At 43.5% G+C, this 22,289-nt stretch overlaps 1 protein-coding gene across 1 annotated transcript in view; it reads left to right on the top strand.

Annotated features, from left to right (window-relative positions):
- The window catches only part of LRP12 (LDL receptor related protein 12), a 76,807-nt gene that overhangs the window by 34,473 nt on the left and 20,045 nt on the right, over positions 1-22,289 (top strand). The window contains exon 3 of the mRNA XM_056522563.1: positions 22,167-22,223. Within this exon, the coding sequence (XP_056378538.1) occupies positions 22,167-22,223 (57 nt within the window). The remainder of the gene's footprint in view (positions 1-22,166; positions 22,224-22,289) is intronic.

Genomic DNA, 22,289 nt, shown 5'->3' with positions numbered 1-22,289 from the left:
GCAGAACATCGCTCGCGGGTCACATGATTTTGGGGGGGGGTGAAGAAATACCGTTACATAGCGTGGAACCGCCATAAGTTACAAAAATACCGTGATACACATATTTGGTCATACCGCCCAGCTCTAGCAGAACGTTCTACACAGCGTCTCCAGAGTCTGTCACGTGCTCAGTGTGAACCTGCATTCATCTGTGAAGAGCACAGGGCGCCAGTGGCGAATCTACCAATCTTGCTGTTCTCTGGCAAATGCCAAACGTCCTGCATGGTGTTGGGCTGTAAGCGCAACCCCCACATGTGGACGTCGGGCCCTCATACCACCCTCATGGAGTCTGTTTCTGACCTTTTCAGTGGACACATGCACATTTATGGCCTTTGGGGGTGTCTTGCTAATTGCCTATAATTTTCACCTGTCTGTTCCATTTGCACAACAGCATATGAAATTGATTGTCAATCGGTGTTGCTTCCTGAGTGGACAGTGTGATTTCACAGAAGTGTCATTGACTTGGAGTTACATTGTGTTGTTTAAAGGACAACTGCAGTGGCATTACACTTATCCCCTATCCACAGGGGACCCCCCGATCTCCCTAACGGGGCGCCGCCGTGAGCGCTCATGGTGACGTAGCGTCGACCTAGAGGTCGACAGTGACGCCCCATCTCCTCCTCGTCCCCAGACAGTTCTATGGGGGAGGCACGAACGCTGCCTCCCCGCCTCTCCCATAGAGATGTATGGAGGAGGCGTGCTGGCCGCAACGTCATGCTGTGGCTGGCACGCCCCCCTGCACGGGAGAGCCGCGGCCCCATACAGGAGATCGCCGGGGGCCCCAGCGTTCGGACCCCCCGTGATCAAACACTTATCCCCTATCTTGAGGATAGGGGATAAGTGTTTGTAACGTTGCAGATGTCCTTTAAAGGAGAACTCCAGAATATAAAAGTGACACTTGGGGACTGGCACTGCTTTAGAGTGATGATCTCCAAACTGTTGACCTCCAGGTGTAGCAAAACTACAATTCCCAGCATGTTTGGAGACCACTGCTCTAGGGGGGTAGCACCTCCATAGGGCAGCACTGGATGGTGCATGCTGTACACCTCTTTCACATTTAGGAATATATCTATTTCTCTCAGAAGCCTTTACATTCAGCAATACAGTAGAGCCTGGAGAAAGTCTATGGTTGCTGTAGTACACCTCGTACTATACCCGGAAATTGTACAAAGCCTTACTACAGTGGTCTTCAAACTGTGGCCCTCCAGATGTTGCAAAACTACAATTCCCAGCATGCCCGGACAGCCGTTGGCTGTCCAGGCATGCTGGGAGTTGTAGTTTTGCAACATCTGGAGGGCCACAGTTTGAAGACCGCTGCCTTACTATGTAACCGCTTTTTCCTCTGACAACTTTTCCTTTTGACCCGCACATGCACACTCAGCCAAGCATACATGGGTTCTAAGTGAGGGATAAACTGCTGCTTATAGGGGATAAGATTTCTGTACTCCTATAGAAGACAAAGGAGTACAGATCCGCAACAAATGAACATGTTATTGTGTGCACAGGATAGAAGAGATCCTATGAACCGGCTATGTATGGCCTCTACCGTCAGCGTGAGATATATACAATGAGGTATCCTGTACCGTGTTTCTCCGAAAATAATTCCGGGTCTTATATTATCTTTAGCCACGAAAAACACACTAGGGCTTATTTTCAGGGTAGGGCTTATTTATTTACGGTATGTACATTGAACAACATACCGTACATTGCCCCCCCAACATCACCCCTCCCCCACCCGCCTGCCGGTTTATCAGCCCAGTGCTGCACCCCACATCGGGGGACTAATCGTACCGTATGTCACCTGCTTCTCTACCCTCCCCCCCCCTCTGCCAAATAATTATCAGCCGCTGCGCTGTACTCTGTATTCCTGTGCCCAGCCTCATGGTCCCTCCGCTGTTCTTGCTGCTTCCTGGTGTTGGGACGTCTCAGAGCCTTGAGCCTATCACCGGCCGCAGCGATGTCCCGCCTCTGCCAATGATAGGCTGAGCCCACTGTCATGTAAGAAGCCGGCCGGTGATAGGCTGAAGGCTCTGAGACGTCCCAACACCAGGAAGCAGCAAGAGCAGCAGAGAACAGGGACGCCGGTTCCTTAGCAACGGAGGACGAAGGTAAGTTAAAGTTTGTTTTTTAATATTTGCAGCCCTCCCCGATAATCCAGCTAGGGCTTATTTTCGGGGTAGGGTGTAGTTTCAGGGAAACAGGAAATATATATGTGTACAATCATTTTACCAAGTGGATCAGGGTGAAAACGGGCACCACCATCTCCCGGTAATATCACATTGACATAATGGTGATCATGGTGTATGTCCGAAATAAGTGAGGAACCTGAGGAAGAAGGTTGCAATACCTTGGAAACATGGTCAGGTTTTTTTTTTTTTGGTCTAATCTTTTATTTGAACGATCTGTCCATGAGACAATTCATCCTTTGTCCGTATACATCAGGGAGCCCTGAATTTCTTCTCCCACACAGATTTTGGATTTCATGCACTCTCCCGGATCTACGGTTGAAGCTTGCTGTCCCAGAATACCTTTTGTCATGCTGGACTGATAGATGTCTTATTGTTACAACACTATCAGGTTGTCATCACCTGTCCTCTGCAAGAACAGATTATACCTGGCTAATGGCACATCCTGCTCCCTATTTGTTTACTTATTTTTTATACATTTAATCATTGTGTATATAACACATCAACGATCTGTTTCCGTAGACACCGGGGTTAACCCACAATTTTACCTTTCATAAGTTGGTGACGTGTTGTCTGATGACTGCCTTGGAAGGTCATCCGAAGTGAAGACTTTTTAGTATGTTCTCTTTTTTTGACCAGGTGGGACAAGTGTAACGTCTGGTGTTCTTGCTTCTTGCCTCCTGTTGTCATGCTCAATTGTCCTTTTGGCAGAAGAAATCAGTTTTCACTGTCAAGTAGAAGTCTCGGCTTTATCAAGATATGTGATCAATTGGAAATGATACCAAGTATTCGGAGAACCTTTAGCACTTAGTATGTTTTAAAATCTTAGTTTCTTCTTGTAGAATTACAAGAACGATGAAGTAGAGCTGGGCGGTATGACCAAATATGTGTATCACGGTATTTTTGTAACTTATGGCGGTCCACGTTATATAACTGTATTTCTTTCACCCCCCAAATCATGTTACCCGCCCACGCGTGTTCTGCTCCCCCCAAATTAATTATCAGCCCAGCGGGGTACTACTCACATGTCACCCACAAACACTGCCCTCCTCTTTGTTGCGGGCCGCCGGCGGATGGAACTCTATACTGTACGCCAGTGGTCTCCAACCTGCGGACCTTTAGATGTTGAAAAACTATAACTCCCAGCCTGCCCGGACAGCCGTTGGCTGTCCGGGCATGCTGGGAGTTGTAGTTTTTGCAACAGCTGGAGGTCTGCAGGTTGGAGACCACTGCTGTACGCTGTATCCCTATGCCCGGGCTGCAAAAGATAAAGAAAATAAACTTTAACTTACCTATGTCGGCCTTAAGCTGGGGAAGGGAACGTCGGAGAGCCGTAAGCCCATCACCGGCCGCAGCGGTGTCCCGCACGGCCAATGATAGGTTAAACGCACTGTCATGTAAGAAGCCGGCATCTTACATGACAGTGGGCTCAGCCTATCACTGGCCGGGGCGGGACATCGCTGAGGCTGGTGATTAGGCTGACGGCTGTCCGGCGTTCCCGTCCCCAGTGTAAGGCCCGACGTAGGTAAGTTAAAGTTTTTATTTATCTTTTGCAGCCCGGGCATAGGGATACATCGTACAGCAGTGGTCTCCAACCTGCGGACTTCCAGCTGTTTCAAAACTACAACTCCCAGCATGCCCGGGACAGCCGTTGGCTGTCCGGGCATGCTGGGAGTTGTAGTTTTGAAACATGTGGAGGTCCGCAGGTTGGAGACCACTGGCGTACAGTATAGAGTTCCATCGCCGGCGGCCCGCAACAAAGAGGAGGGGCAGTGTTTGTGGGTGACATATGTGAGTAGTACCCCGCTGGGCTGATAATTAATTGGGGCGGGGGGGGGGGCGAGAGTAGAACAGCGCTGGCGGGTAACATATGATTAGTTCCCCGATGTGGGGGACAGCGCTGCTCTGGGCTGATAATTCATTCCCAAGGGGGAGGGGCCAAACCGGTGTTGCGGTTTGGGAAAATTTGTAAATTACTTCTATTAAAAAATCTAATCCTTCCAATAGTTAGTTGAGTTGTTGTTTTCTGTCTAACTGCTCTCTGATTACTCACGTCCCGGGAGCTGTGCAGTTCCTATGGGGATATTCTCCCATCATGCACAGCTCCCGGGGACGGGACATTATCATTGAGCAGTTAGACAGAAATCTTCTGAAGCTAATAACTATTGGAATGATTAGGATTTTGTAATAGAAGTAATTTACAAATCTGTTTATCTTTCCGGAGCCCAGTTGATAGATATAGATAGAGATATATATAAAAAAAAAAAAAGGTTTTGCCTGGAATACCCCTTTAAGGTCATTCTTTTATTGTCTCACTTTCTTGCGCAGATTTCGGTGGCCATCTGCCGGTTATATGTGCCCTTAGCTGACTTTACCGCGTTGTGTGAATCATCTCCTCTAACCATTACTTATAATGACAGCCGTGAATTAGTGCAATGGTTCTTTTTATTTTTAGATGAAGCGTTAGAGGGAATTTACTCTGCATCTTGTTCTTCCGTGTGTCCCTGAAGAATCCACTGCAACAAAATGTACTGCAGAATTGCCGTCTCTGAGAACAGTTGGCAGGCGCACAAAAGTTAAACAACGATGCCAACACCGCCATCTCCTCTTCCTTAATTCTGTTTGTTTGGTGTTGTAATCCCAGGGTGAGGAAAAATTTTGGTTTGAAAAAACAAAAAAAAACAAAACAGCCATAGAGGAGGCATCATGGGATGAGGACCATCGTACCCCCCCCCCCCCCCCCCCCCCCCCCGTTACTTAAACTAACATAGAAGACACGACAACTGTTGGGAATAAAGGCCACGGACGTTTATTGAGGGTAAATAATTTAATTAATCAGACAATTAATAAATAATCAATAACTGAATAAATAACCATTTAAAACCATAGTAAACCAACCAATAATAATAACCAGTGTATCCTTACTCCACCACAGCTGTCCAGCCAGAACTCTGGGTGACACCCCCCTTAGGAAATTAAATTAAACCATTAAAAACTATTGCTGTCCGCCATAAGGCGACGCCCTCAAAAACAGACCGTGACAGGGGGGGAGGGAGGGACGGGCACGCTGAATCTTCCACAGGTGTTACTTCAGACTGACCACTGGGCCATTCCAGCTGTTACTTAGATAGACTTCTATCTTCCCGCCGCTGAGGCGATTCACCAATCCTGATCCAGAGCCATTCTGCCCAGCAACAAGCTGGCCCTATGAGAAAACTCGGCACAGAGGTTAGTAACTGTATAAACTCATCCCTGTAAACATTATATTAACTATTTCCCATCCACTTGAACTAAACCTTTAGGGAGGGGATGATGACCCATCCCATGTGGCCCTTACATTACCTTCCAGGGCCCTAACATTTCATTCCACTAGGGTAAAATCTATGTGGGCGCCGTCAACGCTAACTGCCAGGGGAAAATTGGTGAGATAGATGTGGGACCCAAATCTTTCCGACATTTATGTCCAATTGGAAATACCCATTTCTTTTGAGTTGCAACACGTATCTCCTATCCTTGGGGGCGGCAGGGGATCAAATTCCCAGTAACTTATACCTTATCCACAGGTGACCCAACCAGGTCTCCCGGCTTCATCCATTCTATGTGGAGCCGTGGTTGACGCACCGGATGCCACTGGGCACCCCTCATAATCAATGGGAGTCCCAGTGTTTGGACTTTCCCTCCCACTGATCGTATCTCTTATCCCGTGAATTGGTAATGAAATGGCCCTTTATGGTTTCGATTAGTAACAATGTTTTTTTTTGTTTTTTTTTTTTTTAAGGAACAATCCTCTTCCCAGAAACCAATACCCAGCTGCAGTTGCTATAAGAGAAAAAGAAAACAAATGTTTTTCTAATTATCAATAATTCCCATAAAAATATATATTTTTTTCCCATTCTATGGATCCCTGGCATTTCCAGCTGCCAGGCTCCAACTAATCTTCTCTTTTGGGACACGTCTCGCCACGTACGTCATAGACGTCTGTTTTTGGGGCAAAGCGTTGTGCTTTACCGTGACATTGTCAGACTGACTCTTCACGCTAGGTTGCATGTGAACGGCTCCGTGTTTATTTGTATCCAGCTATTTCTGCTGCCTGCCACCTGCTGCACGTGTTTTCCTGCCACTTTATAGTCTGTCGCTGTTCATTTTATACACATCATATGGTGACTTTCTGGGATCGTATTAAACTGGGGCTCTCGGGGTGCAGCACAATTCAGGATATAAACCTGTGCATTATATACTTAGGAGGACAGAAATGGAGAGTTCTGTCAGATTTAGGGGGGGGGGTATTTATCAATTTTGCCTGTTGACCGTTTCTTTTTACCCTTTTTTTTTCACTTTGGTTTTCGCGGACATGCACCAAATTTATCATTTGGCGCAAGTTGTTAGTAATTTTGGCGCAAATGTTGAAATCAGCTGTTCACAGCGCCTTTTACACAGAACTTACCCCCACAGAGGACGCGTATTTTACCCTGTAGAGCAGCCATTTCGGAGCCCCTCCTGCAGTTTATCAGCAAGCGACATGAGGTATTTTCTTTTGGGGGTTTATAGTCACCAGGTGAAATGGATTTTATTTTCAACTTGGGTAGTTTTTATTTTTTTGTTACTTTAGTGCAGTGGTCTTCAACCTGCGGACCTCCAGATGTTGCAAAAACTACAATTCCCAGCATGCCCGGACAGCCGTTGGCTGTCCGGGCATGCTGGGAGTTGTAGTTTTGCAACATCTGGAGGTCCGCAGGTTGGAGACCACTGCTTTAGTGCTTTACCTTTCCTGAACCTGTGCGGCCATGTCCAATGCTGGCTCAACGGAGGGTGAAGGTTCCTCAGAGACAACTATGTCGCAGGATAGTATTGAGCAGCCCCGGAGGCGTCACTGATTTCACACAAAAAAAAATGTTTTAATGTATTTTGACGCCTTTACATTTTCTGACATTGCTAAGTGTGTTTTCCATGTGCAAAATTTCTTGGCGGGGATTTGCGCCCAAAAAAACGGGATCGATTGGCGCAAATGAATTACTGACTAAAGTTAAAGTCACATACAGGACCGTGTGATTTTGAGAAAGTTGTAAAAATGACAGTGGGGAAGATGCGCCAAACTTTGGCACAAGAAGACACTGCGCCAAAGTATTGCGCCAAAGTTATGTGAAAAAAAACACAAATCCTTTGATAAATACCCGCCTATGTGTATAGCATAGTGGGTATTAGGGGATATAGGAATTGGGTTGGTATAAAGAGATATATTGTATGGGTGCCTACAAGGAGATATAGTATACAGGGATGTATATGGAGAGAGAGGGTACAGGGAGGCATATAAGGATATACAGGGGTGTAAGGGGTCATAAGGAGGTATAGAATACGAGGAGGCATGGGGGGGATATATAGGTAAGGAGATGTAGGGTATGGGTTGTATAAGAAGATACAGGATAGGGCTGTAAGGGCAGATATTATTCAGGGGTCTGTAAGCAGATAAAGGATATTGGGGTATAAGGAGATATAGGGTATGGGGGTATAAGGAGATATAGGGTATGGGGGGTATAAGGAGATATGGGGGGTATAAGGAGATATGGGGGGTATAAGGAGATATGGGGGGTATAAGGAGATATGGGGGTATAAGGAGATATGGGGGTATAAGGAGATATAGGGGTATAAGGAGATATAGGGGTATAAGGAGATATAGGGTATGGGGGGTATAAGGAGATATAGGGTATGGGGGGTATAAGGAGATATAGGGTATGGGGGGTATAAGGAGATATAGGGTATGGGGGGTATAAGGAGATATAGGGTATGGGGGGTATAAGGAGATATAGGGTATGGGGGGTATAAGGAGATATAGGGTATGGGGGGTATAAGGAGATATAGGGTATGGGGGGTATAAGGAGATATAGGGTATAAGGAGATATAGGGTATAAGGAGATATAGGGTATAAGGAGATATAGGGTATAAGGAGATATAGGGTATGGGGGGTATAAGGAGATATAGGGTATGGGGGGTATAAGGAGATATAGGGTATGGGGGGTATAAGGAGATATAGGGTATGGGGGGTATAAGGAGATATAGGGTATGGGGGGTATAAGGAGATATAGGGTATGGGGGGTATAAGGAGATATAGGGTATGGGGGGTATAAGGAGATATAGGGTATGGGGGGTATAAGGAGATATAGGGTATGGGGGGTATAAGGAGATATAGGGTATGGGGGGTATAAGGAGATATAGGGTATGGGGGGTATAAGGAGATATAGGGTATAAGGAGATATAGGGTATAAGGAGATATAGGGTATGGGGGGTATAAGGAGATATAGGGTATGGGGGGTATAAGGAGATATAGGGTATAAGGAGATATAGGGTATGGGGGGTATAAGGAGATATAGGGTATAAGGAGATATAGGGTATGGGGGGTATAAGGAGATATAGGGTATAAGGAGATATAGGGTATGGGGGGTATAAGGAGATATAGGGTATAAGGAGATATAGGGTATGGGGGTATAAGGACATATAGGGTATAAGGAGATATAGGGTATGGGGGGTATAAGGAGATATAGGGTATGGGGGGTATAAGGAGATATAGGGTATAAGGAGATATAGGGTATGGGGGGTGTAAGGAGATATAGGGTATGGGGGGTGTAAGGAGATATAGGGTATGGGGGGGGTATAAGGAGATATAGGGTATTGGGGGGTGTAAAGAGATATAGGGTATTGGGTATTGGGGGGTGTAAAGAGATATAGGGTATGGGGGTATAAGGAGATATAGGGTATGGGGGTATAAGGAGATATAGGGTATGGGGGGTATAAGGAGATATAGGGTATGGGGGTATAAGGAGATATAGGGTATGGGGGTATAAGGACATATAGGGTATAAGGAGATATAGGGTATGGGGGGTATAAGGAGATATAGGGTATGGGGGGTATAAGGAGATATAGGGTATGGGGGTATAAGGAGATATAGGGTATGGGGGGTATAAGGAGATATAGGGTATGGGGCTATAAGGAGATATAGGGTATGGGGCTATAAGGAGATATAGGGTATGGGGGGTATAAGGACATATAGGGTATAAGGAGATATAGGGTATGGGGGGTATAAGGAGATATAGGGTATGGGGGGTATAAGGAGATATAGGGTATGGGGGTATAAGGAGATATAGGGTATGGGGGGTATAAGGAGATATAGGGTATGGGGGCTATAATGAGAGATAAGCATATATGGGTACAGATCTAGGCTACAGGGGATGCAAGGAGATTTAGGGAGATGAATAGAGGGAGAACTCTCTGAGCATTTGGCCTTTTTGCCCTTGGCTCCCAGTCTCACTGTTTTTGTTTTCCAATACAGACTTTAAGTTCTTTTATCTTTATAGTTTTGGACCAGTTTATTCTTTCCCCGTGATTTTGTTTGTAATGATGGTAAAAAATAAAATCCACCCCGATCCATGCAAAGTCTCCTCTTGCTTTTTATATGTTAATATTCTGTTTCCAAATCTGCGGAGCGGACACACCACAAGTCCTCATCCTGGACAGCTGCCCGTCCATATGCAATTCATATTTTTAGCTCTCGGAGCATTTGCCAGTAGAAATCTCCTGCCATCTCCTCCATCTTGTCTGCGTGAGCTGTCCGTCACGCCACATTTCTGTCAGTCTTACCTGCAGAGTGCCGGCATACAGATTACTTTTTTTTTTTTTTCAAAAGGATGATTTTTTTTTTTTGTTCTATATGCAGAGAAACATAATCAAAAGAAAATAGATGTATAGATGTATATAGAAAGAGATATATAGATAGTATTATAATTTTATTATTAATATATATATATAATTTTTTTTTCTTTTCTTTCTTCACGCTAGGTTGCATGTGAACAGCTCTGTTTCTTTCTTTCTTTCTTTCTGTCTGTCTGTCTGTCTAACCTAGATTTACTTCTAGTAACTTTATTGAAGAAAGCCATAGTTGGCCTTTCCCAAGCCTGAATGGCTGATAATACAATAGGGTTCCTTCTTTTTCCCCAGTAGTCACATCAGAGCACTCACCCCCAGTTCAGTCACTGCAGAAGGGGCTTTAGTTCCTATTTTTCCCCTAGTATTCTACTATCACTTTTGACTGATCTGCAGGATAACTGAGTGGCTGGTGGGCGTCTCAATGGGGTAGGGGGTCAGAGGCACTCCTGATCTACAGGGTGGGCCATTTATATGGATGCACCTTAATAAATTGGGAATGGTTGGTGATATTAACTTCCTGTTTGTGGCACATTAGTATATGTGAGGGGGGAAACTTTCAAGATGGGTGGTGACCATGGCGGCCATTTTGAAGTCGGCCATTTTGAATCCAACTATTGATTTTTCAATAGGAAAAGGGGCATGCGACACATCTTACTTATTGGGAATTTCACAAGAAAAACAATGATGTGCTTGGTTTTAACGTAACTTTATTCTTTCATGAGTTATTTACAAGTTTCTGACCACTTATAAAATGTGTTCAATGTGCTGCCCATTGTGTTGGATTGTCAATGCAACCCTCTTCTCTATATACTGCTATATACTACTATATACACCGCAGGAGAAATGCTAGCACAGGCTTCCAGTATCCATATACACTGCTATATACTACTATATACACCGCAGGAGAAATGCTAGCACAGGCTTCCAGTATCCGTATACACTGCTATATACTACTATATACACCGCAGGAGAAATGCTAGCACAGGCTTCCAGTATCCGTATACACTGCTATATACTACTATATACACCGCAGGAGAAATGCTAGCACAGGCTTCCAGTATCCGTATACACTGCTATATACTACTATATACACCTCAGGAGAAATGCTAGCACAGGCCTCCAGTATCCGTATACACTGCTATATACTACTATATACACCGCAGGAGAAATGCTAGCACAGGCTTCCAGTATCCGTATACACTGCTATATACTACTATATACACCGCAGGAGAAATGCTAGCACAGGCTTCCAGTATCCGTAGTTTCAGGTACTGCAGAATGGGCAAAACAAAAATTGGAACAGGACTCTCAGTTTACGCAGAAGATTTTGTTCAGTGATGAGGAAACTTTTATGTGAATGGTGAAGTGAACAAACAAAACCACCGCTATTGGTCTGACACTAACCCACATTGGATAGATCCCTTCAAGACTGTTGGAACACAAAAATTGATGGTATGGTGTGGTATATGGGGTGCAAAGATAGTGGGGCCATTCTTCATCAATGGAAACCTCAAGGCCACTGGATATGTGAAATTGCTACATGATGATGCGTTTCCCTCTTTATGCACTGAAGCTGCACGGTCCCTGAGTTTTTCCAGCAAGATGGTGACCACCACATTATGGGGGTCAGGTCCGAGCATTCCTAGATGAACAGTTTCCTGGAAAGTGGATTGGTTGCCGTGGGCCAGTTGAATGGCCCCCAAGGTCTCCCGATCTGACCCCTTTAGACTTTTATCTTTGGGGTCATCTGAAGGCCATTGTCTATGCTGTGAAGATACGAGATGTGCAGCACCTGAATTACGGATCCTGGAAGCCTGTGCTAGCATTTCTCCTGCGGTGTATATAGTAGTATATAGCAGTGTATATGGATACTGGAAGCCTGTGCTAGCATTTCTCCTGCGGTGTATATAGTAGTATATAGCAGTGTATACGGATACTGGAAGCCTGTGCTAGTATTTCTCCTGCGGTGTATATAGCAGTGTATACGGATACTGGAAGCCTGTGCTAGCATTTCTCCTGCGGTGTATATAGTAGTATATAGCAGTGTATATGGATACTGGAAGCCTGTGCTAGCATTTCTCCTGCGGTGTATATAGTAGTATATAGCAGTGTATACGGATACTGGAAGCCTGTGCTAGCATTTCTCCTGCGGTGTATATAGTAGTATATAGCAGTGTATATGGATACTGGAAGCCTGTGCTAGCATTTCTTCTGCGGTGTATATAGTAGTATATAGCAGTGTATACGGATACTGGAAGCCTGTGCTAGTATTTCTCCTGCGGTGTATATAGCAGTGTATACGGATACTGGAAGCCTGTGCTAGCATTTCTCCTGCGGTGTATATAGTAGTATATAGCAGTGTATATGGATACTGGAAGCCTGTGCTAGCATTTCTCCTGCGGTGTATATAGTAGTATATAGCAGTGTATACGGATACTGGAAGCCTGTGCTAGCATTTCTCCTGCGGTGTATATAGTAGTATATAGCAGTGTATACGGATACTGGAAGCCTGTGCTAGCATTTCTCCTGCGGTGTATATAGTAGTATACAGCAGTGTATACGGATACTGGAAGTCTGTGCTAGCATTTCTCCTGCGGTGTATATAGTAGTATATAGCAGTGTATACGGATACTGGAAGCCTGTGCTAGCATTTCTCCTGCAGTGTATATAGTAGTATATAGCAGTATATAGAGAAGAGGGTTGCATTGACAATCCAACACAATGGGCAGCACATTGAACACATTTTATAAGTGGTCAGAAACCTGTAAATAACTCATGAAAGAATAAAGTTACGTTAAAACCAAGCACATCATTGTTTTTCTTGTGAAATTCCCAATAAGTTTGATGTGAAAAATTCCCAATAAGTTTGATTGGAAAATCAAAAGTTGGATTAAAAATGGCCGACTTAAAAATGGCCACCATGGTCACCACCCATCTTGAAAAGTTTCCCCCCTCACATATACTAATGTGCCACATACAGGAAGTTAATATCACCAACCATTCCCATTTTATTAAGGTGTATCCATATAAATGGCCCATCCTGTATTTAACTTAAAGGGGTACTCCAGTGGAAAACTTTTTTTTTTTTCTCTTTTAAATAAACTGATGCCAGAAAGCTAAACAGATTTGTAAATTACTTCTATTTAAAAGTCTTATTCCTTCCAGTACTTATCAGCTGCTGTATGCTCCAGAGGAAGTTCTTTTTTTTTTCTTCTTCTTTTCTGTCTGACCACAGTGCTCTCTGCTGACACCTCTGTCCATGTCATGAACTGTCCAGAGCAGGAGAGGTTTGCAAAGGGGATTTTCTCCTACTCTGGACACTTCCTAAAATGGACAGAGGTGTCAGCAGAGAGCACTGTGGTCAGGCAGAAAGGAAATTCAAAAAGAAAAGAACTTCCTCTGGAACATACAGCAGCTGATAAGTACTGGAAGGATTAAGATTTTTAAATGGGAGTCATTTACAAATCTGTTTAACTTTCTGGCACCAGTTGACCTGAAATAATTTTTTTTCCACTGGAGTGCCCCTTTAAAGGCCCAGATAAAGCTAGACAAGCACTGTATTTGCCTATGCTTGTCAGGCATAGGAGTTGTATGGAGTAACTGGGCATGTATCTGACAGCTGCTTGCAATGGGTGCCTCTGATGGAAGGCTGCAACTTACGGCACTGTAAAGATATATGGTATATTCCCCGAAGAAGCGTCCATGAGAAATGCGTCGGCTGTTGCGAAATGCTGTCCGTACCCTGTTATACTAACTCTTATGTGTAGCTGGTTGCTGTTGTTCTCACTATTCTTTGGTATTTTCTGTAATGTTGGGGGGGGGGGGGGTCAACGTATTAAATGGATCTAAGCTAATACATTTGGACTGTATTACTTTGTTTACCAAGTTATATACCACACAGTTGCATCAGATATGTATATAGTATTTGTTTAGCCCTAAGTATATGTGCCCTTTCCCCCCCTTTTTTTGTGTAGATGTAATCTTTATGTATTTTTTTTATTTTTATTCATTTATTTATTTATTTATTTTTCATTTCAGATGGAATTATTTTATTTTTTTTGCACTGTGATCTGCTAGTGTTTTCTATAGGTTGGTAGCTATTCTGGTTTGCAAGGACTGGTTATACAAGCCAGAATGCTATGAGGACTTGACTGTTGTAGTATGTGGGTATGCGTGACTCTTCATGGGGGAATACAACCACGCCTCCATGACTCTTTAGAAAAGGAAACCCCTCCATGACTCTTTACTAGTGTTTTGCATGTGATGTGTTCTATGCCCAAATTAATCCCCTTACAGAAGTTTTTACCAGACTGTGGGTCTGCAGCTGTTGCAAAACCACAACTCCAGCATGCCCTGACAGCCTGCGGCTGTCAGGGCATACTGGGAGTTGTAGTTTTGCAAAAGCCGGAGAGTCGCAAGGCCAATAAACATTGCCCTACAGTGGTAGTTTTTAAAGGGGTACTCCGGTGAAAAACTTAATTTTATAAAAAATTTTATCAACTGGTCCCAGAAAGTTAAACAGATTTGTAAATGACTTAATTAGAAAATCTTAATCCTTCCAGTACTTATTAGCTGCTGAATACTACAGAGGAAATTATTTTCTTTTTGGAACACAGAACTCTCTGCTGACATCACGACCACAGTGCTCTCTGCTGACCTCTCTGTCCATTTTAGGAACTGTCCAGAGCAGCATATGTTTGCTATGGGGATTTTCTCCTACTCTGGACAGTTCTTAAAATGGACAGAGATGTCAGCAGAGAGCTCTGTGTTCCAAGAAAAGAATTTCCTCTGTAATATTCAGCAGCTAATAAGTGCTGGAAGGATTAAGATTTTTTTTTAATACAATATCTGTTTAAACTTTCTGACACCAGTTGATTTAAAAAATTAAAAATAAAATAAAAAGTTTTCCACCGGAGTACCCCTTTTAAGTAGTGGTAGTCTCTCTCTTTAAAAATCAGAAATGCAGCTTCAAGCTGGAGCGTCTCTTCGGAGTGTTCCCATAGTGCCGTGCTGTTAGAAATACATTCCCGGTAATTACAATTACATAAAATATTTACAGGGACAAGATAATGGGAAGGCGAGCCCGGCCCAAACCGGCTTATTAACTCAGACTATGCAAATTCAAAGTGACATCTTAAACCCATGGCGGCGGCCGGTGGCGGGGAGCGCTAGCGCGTCTTACATTCGCTTCGTGTTGCTGCTCTTTTTGATACTCTGGGTTAGAGAATAACTGAGCAGCACTATTCTCTCTATTCTCCGTAATCCTCCATAAGCCGGGTGTTTAAAAATGCAGCAGCCCTCGGGCAGACAAGCTGGATGTTGTATTACCTCGTACCTGAGGAATCCACGTATTGAAATAAAACCCACTCGCAATCCCGGCTTGTATCCTTCTATTTTCGGCTTCCTTTTACGCCTTCATGCAGCCGTGTTCTTCAAGGTTTCTTATTTCTCAGAAGTTTATGGTATGACGGGGCTGCGTGCTTAGTGTAACCTCCTTGTGGTGGAAGCATACTATGGGATCATTGTCCACTAATTCAATCATCGCTTCCGGTTGCTAGGGGTAGTGACCTAGGTCGTTAGGGGGTGGGGCCTGGTAACACAGTGGGGGAGATTAATCAAAACCCTGTCCAGAGGAAAAGTTGCCCAGTTACCCATAGCAACCAATCAGCTCACTTCTTTCATTTTGCAGAGGCCTTGTTAAAAATGAAAGAAGCGATCTGATTGGTCAATCTCAGCAACTTTTCCTCTGGACAGGTTTTGATGAAGCTCCCCCAGTATTCCTACTATTTTTGCCACTTTATCTGCCTTTTTAGCCCCTCAGTCTGCCCTTACATGTCCCCCTCTGTCTCCTCATACCCTCCAAAGCCTTTTTGAAAATGCTTCCGGTCTGCAGCACTGAGACCGCGGCCTGGAGTTGTCCGGAATCAGGCGCCACTTTTGTCCTTGGCGCCTCTGGTGACATCACGGGAGCCCACCCTCCTGGCCAGAAGCTGACAGATCTTCCTGGTGCAGGAGGAAGGCCATCACTAAGGTCTGTCAGCTGCTCCTTTTTCCCTACAGTGCAGCTCCTAGGTTAACCCTTCAGTTGCTGTCATTTTTTTCTTCAGTTTCTGTCCCTTCGCTTTTATCCTCTGTTAACCCTTCAGGTGCTTTCCCCGCTCTCTTGCCCCTGTTAACTCTTCACAATGCTGTTCCCATTTCCTCCCGCCCTACTGTTAATTCTTACCTGATCCCCTAATCCTTTTTGGGGTGTTTTATGTGATTAATCGTTTAATCGAACCAATAATCGGCTAACTAATCAATTTTTAGAAATACTGTTAGTTGCAGCCCTATATGAGATTGGGGAAAAAACTGAGCTCAGTGACTTTAGGGCCCCGTGCACATGATGTTTTGGGGGTTTTTGGTAGGTATATGTCAAGATACCTTCCAAACGGTATCCTGCCTATATCAGGCATACCTAGACATTAATAGACCGGTTCATAAAACAGACCAAACGTAGTACCTAGTAGACTATGTTTGGTCTATCTCATAGTCTATAGCTGTACTGGATAACTTCTTGAACATACCTGCAACAGAGACACCTGAATCGTGATGTAAGTGGGGCCTTGCATCATGTCTTCCATTTACAGAGGCCTCAATACACTACAGTGAAGGAAAAAGTATTTGATCCCCTGCTGATTTTGTACATTTTGTTCAAAAACAAAGAAATGATCAGTCTATAATTTTAATAGTTGGTTTATTTGACTATAACCAAAATAACTTAATTGCATTTTACTCAGTGAACTAAGTATTTGACCCCCTATCAATCACCAAGATTTATAGCTTCCATGTGTCTCTTTTGGGGTGCAATACAGTTCTCGTATACATTTTTTATTTGAAAACCGTACGGAACCGTATTGACAACCGTATGCCAAAAGATGCATCCGGTTGCATCAGTTTTGCATCTTGTATGGTTTTGTCAATTTTTTCTCCTGTACCCAAAACCATAGCCTACCATGGTTTTTGAGTCAATGTGAACCGTATGTGCGTACGATTCCATCCAGTTTTCACCATATGGTTTTTGACATTGCACAGTTTTTTTCTTTCTTTCTTCTTTCACATTTTTTCTTGGAATTTCAATCAAACAAGTGAAACTTTATTCAGTGTAAATTATCCCGTACCGTGAACGCCGTAAAAAAAAAAAAAAAAAAAAAAGCAAAATTCACCAATTTTGTTACAAATATTGGAATAAAAAAGATTCAAAGGTAGCACGTATCGCAAAAATGATACCAATGAAAAGTACAGCCCATCCCGCAAAAAATAAGCCCTTACTCAATCGTGTCAGACAAAAAGTAAAAAAGTTATGGCTGTTGGAAGATGAATGGCAGAAAAAGAACATAGAAAGCTATATAAAATGGGTATCGCCATAATCGTACAGACCCACAGAATAAATATAACTTCACTTCACAACAGTAGGTGCGAGGATTTACAAATAGAAGAAACACAAAATACCTTTCAATCTCCCTCGGTCGGGGGCTCATGTAAGATCTCACCTTGTGGAGTTACAATGATCATTAGAACAGTGAGGAATCAGCCCAGAACTACACGGGAGGATCTTCTCAATGATCTCAAGACAACTTGGGCCATAGTCACCAAGAAAACAATTGGTAACACACTACGTTAAGGCCATGTTCACACGTAGGAATTCTGCACTGTATTCAATGGGAAACTGCTGCACTGTGCACACGGGGGAAATTCCGATTGCGCTGTCTGCAGAAAGAATAGACATGTCCATTCTTTCTACCGCCCCCTGCAGGGAAATGTATTGCAGTCTATGGAGATGGCGCATTTCTGAGCGATGTTAGCAGACTGTGCGGAATGTCCACATAGAGGTTTTCTGTGTGGACATTCCGACGTGTGAACATAGCCTAAGAAGGACTGAAATCCTGCAGTGGCCATTAGATCCCTCTGTTGAGGAAAGCACATGTACAGGCCCGTCTGAAGTTCCCCAATGAACATCTGATTCTTTCTGATTCAGGCTTTATCTGTATTTTTCAGTTGTCCTTCAGCTAGTGGTGGAGCCTATGGTATCACATTGGGACCCCTGCAATCTTCTGAACGGGACCCTGTCTGCTTACCAGTCCTTGGCATGCTCTGGCCCCCACCTTCCTGGCTGAGCGCATGTGACTGCCCGCTCAGCCAATAACGGCCCGCCGCAGCCAGTGATTGACTAAACGGCTGTCACTTGCATCTGGCTAGGAATGCAGCGGCCGGGCTGCGACAAGGATCGGTAAGTAGATGGGGGGGGGGGGCAATATTTTTTTATATATGCAAGTTCCCACCCATCTGACCAGGAAAATGTGTATAGTCAACAAAGTAGTAAAATCAAGATGTCACTGCCTCAGTAACGGGGTAATGTGACAACAAGATAAAAATAACTTAGAAACGGTGCACTCAATGCTAGAAAATAAATAGATAAATTTATATAAAAACTACCGGTATATATTTTTCTTTCCTTTTTTAGTGTTGTAAAGGGGCATTATGTGATGTATATGTTATGCACATCCAGTATGTATTGTATAGATGTGGCGGTAGTTGTACAGAGCTCTCTGTGGCGTCTGGTTTTTGTTGTACAGTCGTCTCTATGATCTGTTCACTCCTGAGGCTTCTCCAGGGTTTGTCTGGAATCTGACCCCGTTCTTTCCCTTTCCTCGCCCTCTTGCAGTGTTTTTTTCCCCCTCTGTTGTGTCTTTAGAGTTGAGCTGAAATATGAGCCTTTTACTACGTGTACACGCCGGCGGAGATCGATATTACGCTACAGACAGGCCAAGACGAGCTGCCGGAGACCATGTTTCCCTGAAGAAAGATGAGCTGGGTTATTTATCATGTTCTGGTTCTCATCCTATATGGGTCAATAATCCAGCGGATGATATTCTACCCTTACGTCAGGCCTGGATGAACCAGTATGGCTCTGGTGGTGCTTTAAAAAGAATTGGCAAAATATTTGTCCCCTAATACCCACTGCCGTGTTATGGTTCTCAGGCACCCTGATTGGGAAACACTGATTTACAGAATTGCCCTGTACATGGATCGGCATTGTCGTCTTTGCCTTGACTTCCAACCCCAAAAATATTAAAGGGGTACTCCTGTGGAATTTTAGTTTTTTTGTTTTAAATCAACTGGTGCCAGAAAGTTAAACAGATTTGTAAATTACTTCTATTAAAAAATCTTAATCCTTCCAGTACTTATTAGCTGCTGAATACTACAGAGGAAATTATTTTCTTTTTGGAACACAGAGCTCTCTGTTGACATCACGAGCACAGTGCTCTCTGCTGACATCTCTGTCCATTATAAGAACTGTCCAGAGCAGCATATGTTTACTATGGAGATTTTCTCCTACTCTGGACAGTTCTTAAAATGGACAGAGATGTCAGCAGAGAGCACTGTGCTCGTGAAGTCAGCAGAGAGCTCTGTGTTCCAAAAAGAAAATAATTTCCTCTGTTGTATTAAGCAGCTAATAAGTACTGGAAGGATTAAGATTTTTTTAATAGAAGTAATTTACAAATCTGTTTAATTTTTTGGCACCAGTTGATTTAAAAATAAAAAAAAAGTTTTCCAACGGAGTACCCCTTTAACAGCACCTTGATGTCTTAATTCTCTAGTTTGGTGAAGGTCCCAGGAGGCAGACCCCCCAACCCATTATAATGTTATGGCATATTCTAACAATATATCGTATAGTCAGATGGCAATACCTCTTTATAAATGGTTAGACTGCTGATATCTATGAAAATCTACATAGCTACCCTACTCTAAACTTTACCCTACCCCCTACCCGTTACCCTATCCTAAAGGATACTCTACCCTATACATTAGGGATTTAAGAAAAAATCGATTTGCACATTTATCGCGATTTTTCATTTGGCGATACTGAATCGATTCAAAATATTTTTGAATCGATCCTTTTAGGGATGTGGAATTTGTATCTCCTGACGCCCGAGTGCGGCGCTCTGGGTGTATGGACTGGGCTCCCGACTCCTGCCCGCTCCGTACTCTGCGGCCCCTGGCTGATTTCAGTAGCCGGGGGCCGCTGATGCATCACCGCCGCTAATATCCAGCATGCGGCGCTCAGAGGGGTGTATGGAGCGGGCTCTGAACTCCTGCCCGCTCCATACTCTGCAGCCCTTGGCTGTTTTCAGTAGCCGGGGGCCGCCGCTAATAGCCATCATGCTGACATCTGTGTCTAAAGGGACCTGTGAATGCTCCCTGGTGGGCTAGTGGGGTGGATCACCCCCCCCCCCCCCCTGCAGCGCGATCGCGGGTGAGCGATCCACTGTGGAGGTAGCCGGAGGGCTTAACTCTGTTCCCTCCTGTCCCGGCTCTGTCATTGATAGATCCTGGCTGGACTAGGCTCTATCAATGGATCGCAGATCAATGGAGTTCAATAGAACTCTATTCATCTGTCTGAGGAATCTAATGATTCCTGCTGAAAGTCTAAGTGTATTAAAAAAAAAAAAAAAAAGTTGTATAAAAGACATTGTTTTTGAGACAGAATCGGGATATATCGCGATGTATCGTCACCTAGACGGTATTGCGATATATCGGGATATATCGAATCGCCACACTGGTATCGCGAATCGTATCGCCAAATTCTTGGCAATTCACACCCCTACTAAACATTACCCTAAACTTTACCCTACCCTACAGATGATCACCCAGCTTTTCTAGACTTTTTATTGACTTTTTTTTTTTTCTCATGTCATTCCCTGTCCTTAACAATCAGTAAATGAAGTACAGAAAATGGATTAGAGGCAAAGTCAATTGTAATCCTAGCCACCAGTCATTTCAATTAAAACAAATTTTATTTTATTATACTTACATATCTGAGCCACTGATTTTTTTATTTTTTTTTCTAGTGCCATTGGCTGAGCAGTATTAGGAATGTGATCATTTAATAGTTCAAATAATTCAAAGTATGTTTGTATTTTTATTTTATTTGGAAAATGGGTGGTTAGAATTTTTTATTTTTTTAATGTTTTTTTTATTTTGAGACCCCCCTCTTCCTTTGGGCCTATTATAAGCAATCATTCATTGCTTTTATAGAACAGAGTATTTAGTGTTACTTTTATCAATGAGATCGGCATTCTATTGCTGCAGCCTGACATGTGTTGTCTGTATCGGTTACACTGTGTCCTATTGCTGATCTGAAGACCGATCTGCACCAGGCGAGCAGGTATGGATGCCATTCAGTCACATTATGTTGTTATCAGTAGTTACCAGCAGGTGTCAGCTGCAGATAGCAGCCGGTACCCGCTGGGTAAGATGCGGGCCGGGCTCCCAGGCTCATGCAATATACCCCCCTTACCCAAACCACCTCACAAGGGACTGACAAAAAAAAAAAGGGCGCAGGACAAAATGGTGTTTTTAAAATAAAGCAACTGTTATTCTGATGCACGACACCCCCATTTACGTGTCAGTCAATTATAAATTTAGTTGGGTGATCAGTGACTGGCTGAGTTTCGAGGAAGCATCTGCATTGGGGCAGTTGGGAGCCCAAAAAAATCATTTATAAAATGTTCTACTTTAATCTGTAAATGAAAAATTCTCAAATTCCAAAATCTGCACAATTTAGATTTACTTGGACGATTTACTGTGATGTGATCCTACCCACGTGAACTTGCCTTATGAAGATCCTATTGATTGTCAGACAACTTTTTCCAGAAAAAAAAGAGAAAAAAAAACAGAACTAAAAAAAATGACTTTGTTTTTCAAAGGGGTACTCCAAAATAAACTGGTGCCAGAAAGTTAAACAGCTTTATAAATTACTTCTATTTAAAAATCTTAATCCTTCTAGTACTTATCAGCTGCTGCATGCTCCACAGGAAGTTCTTTTCATTTTTGAATTTCCTTTCTGTCTGACCCCAGTGCTCTCTGCCAACACCTCTGTCCATTTTAGGAACTGTCCAGAGTAGAAGCAAAGCTCCATAGCAAAACTCTCCTACTCTGGACAATTCCTGACATGGACAGAGGTGTCAGCAGAGAGCACTGGGGTCAGACAGAAAGGAAATTCGAAAAGAGAACTCCCTGTGGTGCATATAGCAGCTGATAAGTACTAGAAGGATTAAGCTTTTTTAATAGAAGTAATTTCCAAATCTGTTTAACTTTCTGGTTCCAGTCTATATTTAAAAAATTGTTTTCCAATGGAGTACCCCTTTAAATGTTTTCCATTGCTGCATAATATGTCTAATTTTTTGCTCTTTCATTTCCCAGAATACGGCGCCCATGCTGAGCACTCGGAAAATGTTCATCTTTCAGGACTCCCACTGGGTAAGTGATTAACAAAATAAAAAATATTCAGCCTGGAATACCTTGTGAGCAAAAAAAGTGCCAAAA

This window comes from Hyla sarda, chromosome 5, assembly GCF_029499605.1.
Source record: "Hyla sarda isolate aHylSar1 chromosome 5, aHylSar1.hap1, whole genome shotgun sequence".
NCBI lineage: Eukaryota > Metazoa > Chordata > Amphibia > Anura > Hylidae > Hyla > Hyla sarda.
Note: the sequence above shows the minus strand (reverse complement) of the source record. Positions and strands in the feature narration are given on the sequence as shown.